Raw genomic sequence first — 16,576 nt, 5'->3', positions numbered from 1 at the left:
GATATTAGACATTTCAAAATAACAGATGGTTCACATGATATCTATGCAAATGACATAAATCACGTAAATTTGATAGCTAAACTTAGATTGTGGCATGATAAAGTTTCATTGCATTAACTGTTCATCAAACAAGCAGAGTTACTCATTCAATAGCTAGAATTCTATTTTTAAACATGCTTTTATATTTTTATCCTGTTCCTTTATACCTAGGATATCCTCCAACTGCACTTTTATGCATTTCATTTAGTAGATTCCTGTTAGGTTTCCTTGTCCATAGAGATCATACTCCTTATAGAGTATGTACTCTTTCAAACGGTTTGGCAATGGCAGAAATGTCAAGAAGACAGGACAGCGCAGACGTAAACGTCCTAAGCATTTTCGGATTCTCAGACGGCAAAGATGTTGCAAAGGGCGAGTGTTTGCTGAAAATAAAATAATACATCTATATAATATGAAATGTCCACTCTGAAGTTTCATCCTGAAATGAATAGTCGGGGAAAGGAGAATGCGTGGGTCTAGTGTAAAATCACAGACCAGCTACAATGACATCTGAGCAAGGCTTTATACAATTCTGCCTTTGCCACCTAGTCGTCCAAAAGGAAAAAAAAAAAAAAATGCCTTATAATGAAGTTTAATAAGAGGCAACCTTCTCAACCTTTAGGATACGATGAACTTGCAAAGTAACTGAAAAATCATGATTATTTTTGAAATAATGCATCTTCTACGCTAATAGAAAATGTTAAATATTTTGTTACTCATCAGAATAAGAATCTGTTCTTTTAAGGCAGGTTGGACAATATTCAAGGGTTGAGAGGCTAACTCTGGAGTGCCATAGGATCAAGTGATGCAACTGGAGTGGGGTGGTGAATGTTTTTGGTGTGTTTTTCCTCAATATTTTAAGGTGAGAATAAGAGTGGCCGGTAAACTACTTTCATTCTCACCTTTTAAATTCCTCTAAATTTTGAAAGCTGCACATAATTACTGGATGAGGGGAGTACCATTTAAAGAAGAAAACCACCAGAATTAGCACCATTTTGCTGCTAATATTCAATGTACTTGAGGTATTGTGGAGGCTACATGTGGGCTGCAGGTTCTCCTACATAAAGGATAACCTCAATCCTAAAATAACTTTCATAAGTACACCCAATTAATCTAGTAGGGCATAGTTATTTCAGGCTTGTGAGAGCTACTTTGATTTTACTTCAAGTTAGATTGAAAATACTGATGATACTAAATGGCTCTCAGGTTGGAATATATTGGTTTCAGCCCCACTAGGTAGATCATACCAGGAAATCAACTCCACAAGTAGGCTAAAACTACTTTTATTGAGATTGGGTATAACAACAGGATCTTGCAAGTCTGATTGTTTTGTACCTGTACCTGGTCTTCCTCCTCCTCATATTTAAGTGAATTAGGGAGGCACCTGACTGAGTGGCGTCTGAATATTGTCTTGTGGACTTAAAAAATGCTTCAGCTCCTTTTGCCTAGGCAATGGATCCTACGTATCTTTTATGAAGGTCAACTTCCTTACTCCATACACTTAGTGAACCCTACGTTACAATAAACTATATAAAAATACAAATCTACTTTGAGAATGTCAGGATTTCCCTCTATCCCCTTTGCTCTTTATTTTGGTACTGGAAGTGTTCAATAGAGACATTAAAAGGGATGAACAAATAAAGGGCCTAAAGATCAAACAAGAGTTTATTAAACTGAGGGCTTCTGCTGATGATTTAATTTTGATACTACAGGATCCTCTCAATACTGCAGAATATTTGATAAAGAAACTGAAATACAGTATGGCTAAGTCAAAAGAATGGTCCAAAAAGGTAAGAGAAGAGATCATTGCCCTTCACAAACAAGGAACAGGATACAAAGAGATAGCGAAGGCACTGAATGTTCCTAGAGGCACTGTTGAAAGCATAGTTCGCAAGTTAAAAGTTAAAAGAACAGTGGTTACACTACCTGGACAGGGCAGAAAAAGGAAGCTGTCAGTGGCTGCAACCAGATTTCTGAGAAGGCAGGTGGAGAGAAACCCTCGAGTGACTGCAAAAGACCTGCGGCAAGACTTGGTGGCAACAGGCACTGAGGTTTCAGTGAGCACAGTAAGGTGCATACTAAACACAGAAGGTTTCCATGCCAGAACTCCAAAACGTACACCACTATTGACCCAAAAGCACAAGAAAAGTTGGCTCCAATATGCTCAAAATCATATAAATAAGCCATAGAAGTTTTGGGATTCTGTTCTGTGGAGCGATGAAACAAAACTGGAACTTTTTGGCCTGATGGATCAGCGGTATGTCTGGAGGAAGAAGAATGAAGCATATGCTGAAAAGAACACTCTGCCTACAGTTAAGGATGGTGGTGGCTCAGTGATGCTCTGGGGCTGCTTTGCATCCTCTGGTACTGGAAACCTGCAGCGTGTGGACAGCAAGATGGATTCATTGAAGTATCAGGAAATCCTAGGAGAAAACATCATGCCATCTGTAAGGAAGCTGAAGCTTGGGCATAATTGGACCTTCCAACAATGATCCGAAGTATACCTCAAATTCCACTAAGGCTTGGTTGCAGAAGAAGTCCTGGAAGATTCTACAGTGGCCATCACAGTCACCTGACTTGAACCCCATGGAAAATCTCTGGTGGGATTTCAAGAAGGCGGTTGCAGCACACAAACCCAAGAATATTACTGAACTGGAGGCCATTGCTCATGAAGAATGGGCTAAGATTCCTCAGGAACACTGCCAGAAGCTGGTGTCTGGCTATGCATCTCGTTTGCAGCAGGTCATAACAGAAAAAGGATGCTCTACTAAGTACTGAAGATGCTTGCCATGAAGGGGTTGAATAATTTTGAGACTGGAGAAGTCATTATAAGCTGCATTTTCAGTTGACTTTGGGGACACCACTTGAAGCATTCATTGTGTCGAGCTATTTCAATTGCTTTTGTTCCATTTGTTCATTGCAAACAGCTGAAAGTCTGAACATTTTGACAATCAACCTGATTTGCAATGGAGGTTGAATAATTTCAATTACAACTGTATATGTATTGGAGAAATCGGAAATCATCTTTCATTTCTTCACTTTTATAGTCTCTTCTTTGTTCTTTAGCTATCTTTTCTTGTTTCTCTATATTTGTTATATTGTATTTCAACTATGCATATTGAAATTGAATAAAGTGCTTATTTAAAAAAAAAGAGAATGTCAGGATTTCTAACACAAAAATCTACTGCATGAAACCCCAGTTGTAGGCAGCGAATGAATAGGAACTTTGACAATGCATTCTTTGATCATGGGAGAGGTTTCTGAGATGAGGGACTCCTGGCAAGAATTGGGCAGCATCTCACAAGAACTGAGAAGAATGTATTAGGAAGGCACTTTGCAGACCTATCTGGAAATCTTTAAACCAAATCCTGTGGAAGAGAAAGAAAAGACTCTAGAAAAGAGTGTGATGCAAGGGACTGGAACTGGGACTGAGTAGATGGTATGCAGGATATCGAGGCGACCAATCATGAGCACATAAATACAGGAGAAAATAAGACAAGGACTGTAGTATCCATACAAATGCACAGAACATGAGGAAGAATTAGAAGCTTAATGCAGCAGGCAGATATGATTTAGTAAGCATTACTGAAGTCTTCTGTGATCAAATTCATGACGGAATACATGGACTGAAGGGGATAACATTTTGAAAAGGAATAGTTCAGACAAAGGGGTAATAAGAATTGCATTATATGTGAAGGCAGTACAGAGATGTATTGAGATCAATTGAAGCATGAGTGGAAGCACTTCCGAAAGAACACAAGAAGGGGGAACAACAAAGTAATTCTGGGAATGTGCTATAAAACACCAAGCCAGGCTAAGATTTGGATAATATCTCCTAGACCACATTACAGAACTTTCAGGGCAGAGAAACAGTAATAATGGTAGCTTTCAGAAGGTTGAAAAGTAGAAGATCTCCTACATCTAACTCATAAGGAATAGGTGAATGAAGAGATAGAGGTAGTGGGAACCATGAGAAGGGAATGATCACATTATCTTGCTGTTCAGATTATTAACCCAATCCCTATTGGGTAGGGAGGGCCACTCAGAACATCTAATCCACTGTGAGGATTATTCAGGCTATCTGATGGATAAAGTTGCTCAGATTCACTCTGACATGGATTCTGACCCCCACTTTGCTGTTGTTTAGAAGATCTTCATGCAGGCCTTTGGCAAGGGAGATTGAGCCCCCTTGCTTCATTGCACTCATTTTTTATCTTGATCTTTTATTGATTTTATTATAATTTATTTGATTGGTTATTGTGAGTTGCCCAGAGTAGTTGAGTTTTGACATTGCAACTATGCTGAACAATTAAGGGAGACCCTTGGAATAAAGCAGGATATCAGCTCCTGCAACAAGTACTTAGACTGAAAATCCTACATCCAGAATCTGGATACCAGTCTAACTGGTATGTTATAATACATACAGAATGGGATCTTTTCTTCTTCTCCCATAGGATGCTATTTGTGTTCAACATGTTCTTTCTTCAATTCAGTAAGTTTTAAACTGTTTAACTGTAGTAATTGCAATAATAAAATTATATGAGGAAAAATAAATCTAGAAGATATAAAAACATGAACTTTCGATGCTGAGGCATAGAAGAAAGTACTAGCAAAATTAGAGAGATTGCTCTGTGTAAAGATTTATGCTGTGCATTAGTATCTTACACTCATTTGATCTTTGCTTCAAGTGAAGTACAAAAAATCTAGTCATATTTTGTAATAGGGAGAGATTGACTGTCAAAATATTACATATAAAGTATTCCTTAAATAATTCAAATTGTTTTAAATTATATTTACCAAAATGAAACCTATTGAATTATATTCTATTTGTGTATGGTAGTAAAAATTGCTTTTCCAATAATACAGCTGCTAATTTGAAAATTATGCAAGGTGGGTGGACTCAGTTACAGTGGCAATGGGTGCAATGTTGGGAGACTTGAAAGACCAGGCCAGGGACAGATTGTCATGGAGAAAATCTATGTATGTGATCACTAGGAGTTGAAAATAACTTGACGGCACATAATCAATCAATCAATTTGAAAATTATAGCCCACTGTGTCAGTCATCTTTACATTTTATAATGTCTGCTGGTAACTTTACTTGACACTTACTCAAAATTGCATTGATTTCTGGCCACAGTTTTTGTTCTCGAAGAGTATCTTGAAGTTTAGAGCATATTCTAATATGATCTACATAATCTAGCATCACTCGCACTACCTTCCCAGACAGGTGCCTTAACCATGATAGTGTAATCACTTCACAGAACTGAGAGAGAAAACAAGAACACAAGAACACGGAATTTAATACCTTATATTATAAACTGCATGATGTGTCCTGGAGTAAATCAGCAGCAAAACAAAGCAAACTAGCCGTATATCTAATACAATTTTGCAAAAATGCCAAGCAGAAACCTTCGGTATAACCAAACACTTGCCATTTATTTGATGGAGCGTTTCTGCTCAAGGTATTTTTAAAGATTTTGATTATCATTTTCAGTTTTGAAAACCAACTGGAGGCAAACCCCACCCTCCCTTACATTGAGAGCTTTTATAGGAGCTAATCATCATACAGTATAAAGGAAGGGTTAATCTCCCCCAGTAAGAACTTACCATTGTGTCTTTGATAACAGTTGAGGTCCACCCCTCAAATAAGTACTGGGAATGGGTGCTGTCTCCATGAGGACAATCAAAGCAGCGGGAAACATTGTATCCGTAATTCAGCAACATCCTTAACAGGACTTCATCTTTAAGTGTGTACTGTAGAGCTGATGGAAAATGTGTCGTATTGACTCTAGAAAAGTAATTCACATTGGCTCCATAGCGAAGGAGGAGACTGATGAGTTCATAGTTACCCATTCTCAAGGCCACCTGGAGGCAGTTAACAGGGTCTTGATTTGGTAGGGCTCCAGCATCCAGGAGCAAATGAGCTGAATCAATATCCCCATTAGAGACAGCAAAATATAGTGCTGACTTCCTCTCATCGTCGTAGCCTTTCTGAATTCTTCGATGCAACATAAAATTGGTATCAAAACCAGATATGAGTAGAAATTCAAGACACTGAGAATGTCCTCCTGCTGCTGCTGAGTGAAGTGGGCTGATTCCACTCTCCTTTATGGCACTGAGATCTGTGACTGGAATCAAAATCTGTAAAGCCCTAGGCAATAAGATAAAGACAAACATTCTTAAAAAAAACCTTGAAACACACGGTAATACCTCCTGACAGTGGAGGCAATGAGATCACCAATAAAGAGGCAAGAGTTGTAAGCTTCTGTAAGTGAAGAGTTGCCACCAACCATCAACATTTTAGCCATTGAGTAAAATGTACATGAAAAGACACGTGAGGAAAATTGCTAAATGAAAACTGCAAAAAATAAAATGATAGAAGAAAGGGAGAAAGACATAAGCAAGCTAAGTAATGCAGGTAACTTTAAAAAGAAGTAGTAGTTCCTTAAGGTGCTACAGTAAGGGTAGTCCAAAAAGAACAGAATGGTGTCAATCACATCCACTCAAGTCTATATTCTTCTGTGTTCACTAGCTTAGCTCTGGAAGTGTTGATGGTTCTATACCAGCAGAATATCCATACATGGGAACAACACATAAAACATAAAGAATGTTATGTTACTTGTAATGATATCAACCTTCCAGGTTAATATACAAAAATCTATCAGTCGGCCTAACTTCTGCCAATAGTTTGTGTCACAGGACAGTGCATAAGGAGGGTCTGACTAGGACAGTGAGATGCAGAAGAGAACAGACTTCCTTTCACAGATGTGCAGAAAAGAGAATGTCAGCAGCTGAAATGTGCATAACAAGCTAGAGGTTTCTTCTACACAGTTTTTGAAGATGAAGGAGCCTTAATCTCTTTTCTATCTAATAACTCAGGACTCGACAAAATATCTCTGATGTTTCTCTCATCAGAGATATGACAAACCATAACGTAGACTCTATGACTTCCCCTCTGCCCCCAGTTCCATAAATTGAGTCAGTATGTTCTAACTCACAAGAAATGACCTCTGTAAGCAGCTCTATGGATAGGAAGATGACCAGACTGCTTTGGCACATTGGCATCAGCTCCATATTCTAGTAGGAGAGAGATGGAATCTGGGTTTCCTCCTCCAGCAGCTTCAAATAATATAGATGCAGAATCAGATGCTTGGGAAAGGACGTTGGCACCTATTGTGGAAACAGCAGCAAGCTTTTCATAATCAGTCAAAGATAATGTGGTGTTTATACACTCCTATATTGTGTAGTTTTAGTTGTTATCAAGGAAGCGAACTTGTTCTGTAGATAGGTGTAATGGTATGGGGGAAAGACCTTGGGCGGCTGGGTGAAGAGATGCTGCCAAGGGAATGGTTAGGTAAGAGAGAGCATAGCCCGCAGCTGGATAGTGGGTGGGGCAAGAGGCACAGAAGGGACCCTCCCTCATTTCTTGGGCTGTAATGAAGATGGGGGGAGAATTGTACTTTCATACTTGCAAGATTCTGTCAATGTAACTTTACAATAAAGTAAAATTGGTTCATCTGGTCGTGATTCCTATCTGGTTTGCCCCATGAGGCTGACGATAGGTCTAGACTGAGGTTGATGGTGGGGTGGAAGTTGTTGAAATCATGATGGAATATGATGAGAGATTTGTTTTCATAAGTCCAGATGATGAAAATGTCATTAATGAATCTCAAGTAAAAGAGGGGATTCAGGAGTGAGAGTTAAGTGAGTGTTCTAGGTCAGCTATGAAGATGTTGGCATACTGAGGAGCCATGTGTGTGCCATGACATCATAATCAAACAAGCTGACAAAGGAGGGTCAGTTGTCCTCATGAATAAGGTGGATCAAACAAGCTGAGAAGCAACACTCCAGCACCACATTCTTCCAGCTTCTTTCCTCAGATTCCACAACAATATATCAGAGAACTATGTATTCTAATGAAGTAATTTCCTAAAGACATACAGGACCATATCTGCATGGACACACCCCAGGAGCCCCAACCAGGCATCTTCTACTTAGTTCTCAAAATACACAAATCAGACAACCCAGGCCATCCCATTGCCTCAAGCACTGGAATTATCACAACTGTATTCAGCTAGTGATGTTTTAAAAATGTTGACCGTGTCTACAGTACAACCAACAGCTGCCCCTGACTAGGTATGGACTATCAGAAAATGATGCCTGACTTGCAAAGAGTGACTATTTTCATCTGAGCATCCCCACAATCAATGGAGAAAACATATCTAGATACACTTGGACCAGCTATTTACCATCATTAATATATTTTGTGCATTTTATAGAAGGCAGTTTCAGCCACTCAGATCCTGGATTAACCATCAAGATGTGCAGCCTGGGATGAATTTTGCAACTACCCTCCTACTCCAAATTCGTGCACATTTAATATTCAAGAGATGATACAGAACACCTCACCTTTACGTAGTAGGATTTCCAGAATTTCTGTATGCCCATTCTGTGCTGCCAGTGCTAGAGGGGTGAGCCCATATGAACTCCGTGGATCTGGATCTGCTTTTGACCAAATCAGTAGTTCCACTATGTCTTTCAAGCCTAATCTGGCTGCCTCATGTAAAGCTGTCCTTTTGCTGATACACTGTAGATTGACATTGGCACCAAATTGTATCAATAAGGAAGCAATTTCATGTGATTCATGTTTAACCGCTGTAAAATATTAAAATATGAAAGAGCAATATTTGAAAATTTCATTTCATTCATTCAATCTCCATTGAGCATATTAGGCTAAACCTTTGTTTAGCAGCCTCAAATGCTGTTTGTAAACAGCTAAAAGGGTCACATAGCAAAATGAGGTGCTAAACTTTAAAATAAATCTGTTCTTCAGTTTTAAGAAAAGAAAAACGTTCTACAGAACTCTCCATTCACATTTAGTGAATTTGTGTTTTTTGGATCATGCATGACTAAGCAGAAAATACCTTCTCAAGTAGAGGAGCAACATGTTTGGGTCCCAGCAAAACAGGACAGACTCATCAACTGGACATTCTGGTGTCATAAAATAGGGACATAATAGGGATGGACAAGATCCCATGAAGTCTAGCCAGCATTAGCAATATTGAGAAATGATGGGGGTTGTAGTCCAATTTCATCAGGAGGACCACAAGTTTCCCATCCTTGCATTATTAAATTGCTGAGCTTTCAGATAATTTGCAGAGGCTATCAAAATTTTCTGTTGCAGGCCCTGGTTTCTTACCAAGAAAGCCACAGGGAAAGCCTTTTGTAGTAGGAAGCAAAGCCCATTCAAAATAAATGGAATTTAATGAGAACATTAAAAAGGGACACGGTGGCTTTGCAGGTTAAACCACTGAGCTGCTGAGTTTGCTGATCGGAAAGTTGGCGGTTCGAATCCACCTGACGGGGCGAGCTCCCGTTGCTAGTCCCAGCTCCTGCCAACCTAGCAGTTCGAAAACATGCAAATGTGAGTAGATTAATTGGTACCGCTTCAGCAGGCAGGTAATGGCGTTCCGTGTAGTCATGCCGGCCACATGACCACGGAACTGTCTGCGGACAAACGCCGGCTCTTCGGCTTTGAAACGGAGATGAGCACCGCCCCCTAGAGTCGGACACGACTGGACAATCTCAAGGGAAACCTTTACCTTTACCTAATGAGAACATTAGAGATCCTATTTGGTTTAGAAACATAGCACCTACCCCAGAGAAAATAACTGCACTGCAATCCAGCTGTGATCATATTGTTAGTAGTTACTATGTTATTATCATAGATGTTGATTTGTAGTCATTTGTATTACAAATATTTCTTTGAAGGTATGAATGGAGATATATAAAGATGGAGCAGGAGGCCCACTCAGTGCAGGCCATAAAGGCAGAAGATTCTGGGAGATTTCTGTTATGAAACATGTGGAACAATAAACACCTCCAAGAAGACTCAACAAAGGATGGTTCTCAAAACATCAGCTGGTTCCATGTGAACTGGGTAATGGTACTCAGGTGGAGAAAAAAAGAGTATGAGGAAGAATGAGAAAAGTCCCAAACCATGCTGGAAGTTATAAACATATACGGGATTCTTCTAGAACTCAAACCTAGACCGGCCAGCTATAATTTGAGCTGGATAGGGTGTGTGTGTGTGTGTGAGTATGTGTATATGAGAAAGTGAAGCTTTTAGTTCAAAATGTGAACAATAACAAATTATATACTCTGATTTTCTTTCCCTGAGTCTCTGGATATATAACAAATAGCAGCATTGGAGGTGTTTTATAATATTATGACTCTCTGTGTAACACTATGGTAGAGATACAAGCAAACTAAGACAAGTTTTTAAATTTTAATAATTAAATCAATTCTTGTATATGGATGTGATATGATAGATGGCATCTATTTTTTCTGTCAACAAATGGCAGCGAAGACATTTAAATGAAAAACATAATTAAAATTTCATATAGAAACAAGAAGTAGTAGTAGTATGCCACTAAAATCGGGGATTTTCCTACTCATTGTAGCAGGAAGATGCCTTGCTAAACTGTTTTGAGAAGACATAAATGGATGACATTGACTTCAACTTACCTCCTCAGCCACTGACAGGCAGCCTACTTTCATCTTTTCCTGTTTCAATTTTAAAGTGATGTTTCCCACCTTCTACTAAGATATATCTTACCATTTGGACCATCTGTGGTGTCTTGTTTCACTGTTAAGATTAACAGGTGGGGACATTTCCTTGGCTTCCTGAGGCTACTACACACACACACACACACACAGACTGTATTCTAGGGCCATTCTTAGGTAGGAGTGTCAAAGCTCTTCCATTAATCCAAAAAGCCATCTCTTGCGATTCTCCCTGCCAGCCCAGCCAGATTCCCAGGCTTGGACAAATCACAAGTGGGGTTGGGGGACAGGAAGCTGTTTTTTATCTACTAGTTCTCCTATCCTGTGAGATCACAGAATGGCTGGAGGGAAGGAAGTCATAGGAAAATTGCTAAAGGACCACCCCCTTTCATACTAAAACTGTCCACGCAGCCCTGGAGGAGAAGTCACAACACTGCATTATCCCCTGGGAGGTGGGTGCAGTTTTTGTCATGTGCCTTGTGGTCATCTGGAATCGTGCCAGGTGTGTATCCAAAGATTGGAGGAGGTTTTGGAGGGAAAGTAATGATGTACATTATATTTTTATATGACTGTAACAACAGAGTCATGGTACAAAATTTCAAAGAAAATGGAAAAATGGGATCAGGGGAACAGAATATATGAGAATCTGCCTCTCAGGTATAAGTGTTTTCTTTCAAAGCATGAGCTAGACTCCAATTTTTCCTCTCTCAGTCTAAGAACTAAATAAATATGGGGGTGGAAGTAGCAAGTGAAAGGAATGGATAAAAATGGAAATTGATTCTTGCCACCGGAATAGCACAGAAATAGGCAACTGTATCCTAAAATTTTGCATGAAATACCACTTTCAAACAATACAAGCTATTTTTATTTTATAACCGGGAATGTTTAAATATTTCCAGATAAACAATATAATTTGGTTTACCAATAATTAAAGCAGAATCTCCTTCTTCATTCTTAATATCTGGGTTAAACCCATTGGCTAGCAGAAATTGGACATTTTTCACAAGACATTTGTCCACAGCTAGAAACAGAGGAGTTTCGCCTTTCAGGTTGGTCTGTTGCCACACAATGGGAGGAGAAGCTGAAAGAGAGAGAGGGTTTTGTTTGAATTCCTAAGTTATTATGTAAAATCGATGAGAATCACACACAGTGCTCATAGAGGGGTTACCTTTCAAAGTTATTTCTAGAATATTCTTGTTTGGTTGTACTGCTGCTTCATGAAGAGGAAGCCAGCCCTGGGAGTCTACTTCCTGAAAAGCAGATCCATTCCTCATCAACTTGAATAAAGACTCTTCATCACCTGTTGTAGGTATGAAAGATCTACAATTTATGCTCTTTGGAGCCAAAGATAACTCTGTTTTTGAGTTTAGTAGTAAGTAACAAACCCTTGTTAAAATAATAAAGGGCTGGTTCACACATGCAGGTGCTACTTTTGATTTCTCAGCATGTGAGTGCTGAGATCAATTAATTGAGATCATTTGTGTGCTTTGAGTAATTCCCAAGAATACTGAACCTATTACTTAACTGTCCGAATGGCAGTGATGATTTTTCTGTAATCTGGACTTGTTGCAAAACAAAAGCTGCAAACAGAATACAGTAGTGTTAGATAATTCAAATAAGCCACAAATACTGATTAAAGTATCATATTAATTTGCATATTTAATTACTGATATTTCAAGCAGGAAAAACCAGATCCTATATACTTGGGAGAAAGATCCTGGGGTATTCTGGAATTTAGAATAGTTTGCTTTGCTTTGAATTGACATGTCTTGATATTTACCTGCATTTTAAACCACCACCAAAATAATGCCACTTACTACTGCTTTGTTTTTTTAATCCTTAAGATACTTGTATCTGCCTCACATGCTGATAACCATTAATCTGGAAGTTCAGTGAGACCTATTAATGCGATTTGTTCTTCTTCTTCTAGGCTGTACCCACAATTTGGCTCAAGGTTTGTGCAACCTGTATGCTATGGTCAAGCCAAAAGTTCAAAATCCCTGATTGTGGGGAACAATTCCCTTCAGTCACATCTGAAACCCTTAAGCACTAGGATTCTTGCAGGTACATCTAGTTGGGAAAAGGACCCCAGTTTGAAGGTGTTCCCCTTTAGCACGTGTGTGTGTGTGTGCATGTAAAAGCTACAGCTTGTCAATTTTTGTTGTAACAAGAAGCCTGCCAAATTCTGCCTTTTTGTTTGTTTCAGCAAGAGCTCATATGTTTCTCTTTCTGCTTTCTGAAGCTAAAAACTATATAAGTAAATCACTTAGTTTAACTTTCCCTGTTCCCCCCTGCCATTCTCTCAACTCCATGCCTTTATCCCATTGAATTTAGAGTACTACTCTCTGTACTTTAGGCCTTGATCCCGTTGAAACAAATGTGCCATTCTCTGAACTCTTTTTCTCTCATTGAATGGAATAATTGCTAATTTCTCATACAATATTACTAATTCCTGTTTGCCCCTAAAAGTCTCAGGAACAGCTCCCAAAGGATTTCCAAAGGTTTGCACCAAACTGTTATTTTTAGTGTAACAAAAGGAGGAAATTGTTAAATATGGAGAGTAATCCTATTAACCGTATTTCATTTTAATGAAATATAAAGAAGATGAAATCTAATGTTATTTTTGATTTGGCTCTGCATCCTGGCTTTTGGAATGCTACTCAAAGGCCAAGAAGAAGTCATGTCCTCCAGTTCCAGGGCTTATGAATTCCTGAAGGCAGGTAAGTCACAGTAATTTATCATTGTGGGAGAATGGCATAGGCAGGAAATTGGCCTTTTCTATCCATTAAGAGTTTACAATATTCTGGAATAAGGGGTTGGGGCCTGGAGGATGGAAATTATTATTTGAAAAGTGGGGGGGAGTCTATCCTTCCCTCACTGTACCATAATTAAATATGGTAATGCTTAGGAAAATCCACTTAGTAACTCTGTCTACTCAACTAATAAAATAGCCCCGTAGAGCAGATATAGGCAACAGGCAGTTCATGATGTCCTCCCCTTTGCCTGGTGTTTTTTTTTTTTTTAAGTTCCCTGAGCCACCAGAGGTCAATCTGCCAAACCTTGGTGCCCGGCTGCCCAATAACAGGTGTGGCACAATTTTTGGTATTTTTTCCTACAAACTAAGAATCAAGAACCTCTGATGAGATCATCAATCACCCCATTGTCATTGGTCACATAGATCTTAGCCACCAAAGTAGGAAGTGTATCCTCAACTGCAAAACTGCTGCCTACCCTTCTTTAGAGGGAGGTAGCTAAAGATCAATATTTTGTTTTAATAAAACATTAAAAATAAAAACAGAACATACAAAGTTAAAAACATATTATAATTAACAATAAAATAGGTACTAAGATTATTTATACAGGTCAATCTAATTTTTTTTGTAATTTTTCATATTAAATGGATACTAGTCACATTTACAAGTAAAAATATGCCTCTCTCCTAAAGATATAACAATTATCACATAAACATACAAAATACAGAAATCCCATGCATGTAACAATACTCTGTGAACAGTTCACAGCATTCTATGGAATTGACCTTTAAACGTTATACAGATTCGGTTCCAAGAAACATCCTAACAGAGGCTAGGGACAATACAGCGAAGGCAGTGCACACCTGTCATTCTTTGCTGTGGTCACTGTCTTGCTCCTGGGTATGTCCTGCAGGCTTTGCTGAATGACAAGCTGTATAGGGATGTCATCCTCAACATCATCTTCATACATTTTTGTAGTATCATGCAGGTTAAAACCACATATCTTAAATTACAAAATGAGGTGGGGGTCAAAAGTTGTCTTAATATCTTGAATCTTCTAGAAATAGAAGTAGCTATAGATATAGAAATATGTAATGATAAACAAATCCTTTGTATTACATTTGCTAAGAAACAAAAGCAAAGTATTCTTAATTGGTCTATCCCCATCTCTTTCTGAGCATTAGCTTGACAGACACCAAGACCTTCTGGTTCACACTAAACATGATCAGATTATCAATTTGACTTGTTTCTTGCTCTTGTTACCGAGTACCTGCCCTGTGCCAAGGAACCCAGAATTGGAGGGCTCAGTTCTTCCTTAGGCTTCATTCTCCTAACTTTACTGCCCCTGCCCCCACCAAGCTCAACATGTTCCTACTGATCTCTTTTGCAATGCCTTCCCTCCCTCTGCTCATATCTGCTGTGCATGTAAAGAATGTGCTAGGTCATGTATATTAAACAGCAACAATTCAGACTGAACCTGTTCTGACTGAATGGAAAGAGATACAGAAAATGTGGATTTTATTTATTAATAAAAAAGGAATATCATCTGTATTGCAGATGTTTCCTTGTAAAAATCACTAGCATTTGATTTAATAGTCTCTTACTGTTCAGGAAACGTTCTCCATTGTACATTAAAAATGGCTTACACAAAAATAAATACATAAATATTGAAAAAGTGTTTAAACTACTAAGCAAAGTTTATAAGTCACAGGAAATGTTTTTCTCTCAAGAATGCTAATACATAAAACAAGTAAAGCATGCTAATACGCACACACATTTGTGTTACCCCTGGAATAGTAAAAAACAACATTCCAGAAATGCCAACATTTAACTTTTATTATTTAGAAATAGCTTAGAAAGTTAAGCTTTGGGAGAACTGACTTTTTAAAATAACACACATTTTCCTCACCTTTCTCCCACATCTGAAACATAGACTGCTCGCTCTAAGCAAGTGTCAAAACCAAATGTGATGTTTGATATATTGAAAAATGATCCTGTGCTTGTTGCATCATTCACATCCATTAATAACTCACTATAAATATCTGACCATAAGACATTCTCTCTTGCAGACAAGACATGTAGATTAAATGAGGGTCAGCAAATGAACCATATGTATGAATAACAAAAAGGATCAAAAGAACAGGAATTTAAAATCAGACTATAATGACGAATTGTAAGAAAAACTTAATTCTTTTCAGAAAAGTTCTAAATGCATGGCATATAATTAAAGCAGCATCCAGTAAGAACCTGAGAAGTTCAGTACCAGATAATCAATCATATATATAAAAACATGAAGGACATTGATTGATTCATTCATTCATTATGATCCATGAAGTCAGTGTTTACTCTTAGCAACCACACAGATAGATTTTCTCCATGACAATCTGTCCCTATCCTGATCTTTCAGGTATTCCAACGGTGCACTGAAGGACATGAGGCAGCCAGATGAAAGTATATTTAAATACCATTGATTTTAATGGGAAAAATAACTGAAAACAATATAAGTTAAAATGCTCAAATTTGGCATAATCCTGTCACTGAAATCCATAGTATGTAAAAGTATTAACTTTGACCGGATTATATGCACTATACTAGAATTCTTAGAACATATACTGTCCCAATGTATGGGTCAGGATGAGCATACTCAGTCTTAGAATAGTATAGTGTTATAACTACTTATTACTACCTTCTACGACAAAACAATGTTTTAAAAATCTTCATTTTCTTAGCATCATTTCTATAACTTCTGGGAAGAGATACGTTAGCTGCAGCTTTTCCTGCAGTCTTGTGTCATTGGTAGCTGGATCCTGACAACAGTTGTTCCACCACTAATGCTTGGAGCTGCCAACTGGTGTTAAGGGTAACAACATTTTCTACTTTGGGTGTCTTCCAGTAGAGATAAATTATGTCAGGTATAGAGTTAGGAAGTTTAACAGAATACAGGTAATCCTTGACTTACAACTGTTTGTTCAACGACAGTCCGAAGTTACAATGGCCTCAGGTGCTTTATGGCCTGTAAAGCACTTCCGAGCATCACAAAACATTGCAACCCCCTGCAGTCGCATAATTGCATTTCAGGCACTTAGCAACTGGCTTCCATTTATGACCAGTTGCAGCATCCCATGGCCACGTGATCACATTTTCGACTTTTTTGCCATTTTGGGGCAAAAACCGCCCATTGGGTAAGCTGGATTTGCTTAATAACCACCATAAAAA

The 16,576-nt window shown here is 38.4% G+C and overlaps 1 protein-coding gene across 1 annotated transcript; it reads right to left on the bottom strand.

The window, feature by feature from the left end:
• Window positions 1-81: 81 nt before the first annotated feature.
• On the bottom strand, window positions 82-15,326 carry ASB14 (ankyrin repeat and SOCS box containing 14). Its single transcript, XM_063296428.1, has 10 exons — window positions 15,270-15,326; window positions 14,224-14,363; window positions 12,121-12,187; window positions 11,776-11,896; window positions 11,530-11,688; window positions 8,451-8,696; window positions 7,040-7,211; window positions 5,649-6,192; window positions 5,151-5,304; window positions 82-422 (listed from the first exon to the last, which is right to left on the bottom strand). Exons 4-10 carry the CDS (start codon window positions 11,879-11,881, stop codon window positions 244-246), a joined length of 1,560 nt encoding a protein of 519 aa, XP_063152498.1. The 5' UTR covers window positions 11,882-11,896; window positions 12,121-12,187; window positions 14,224-14,363; window positions 15,270-15,326; the 3' UTR covers window positions 82-243.
• Window positions 15,327-16,576: the final 1,250 nt, after the last annotated feature.

Source organism: Candoia aspera, chromosome 2, assembly GCF_035149785.1.
Source record: "Candoia aspera isolate rCanAsp1 chromosome 2, rCanAsp1.hap2, whole genome shotgun sequence".
Classification (NCBI taxonomy): Eukaryota; Metazoa; Chordata; class Lepidosauria; order Squamata; family Boidae; genus Candoia; species Candoia aspera.
The sequence above is the reverse complement of the archived record's forward strand: the minus strand, read 5'-3'. Positions and strand labels throughout refer to the sequence as shown.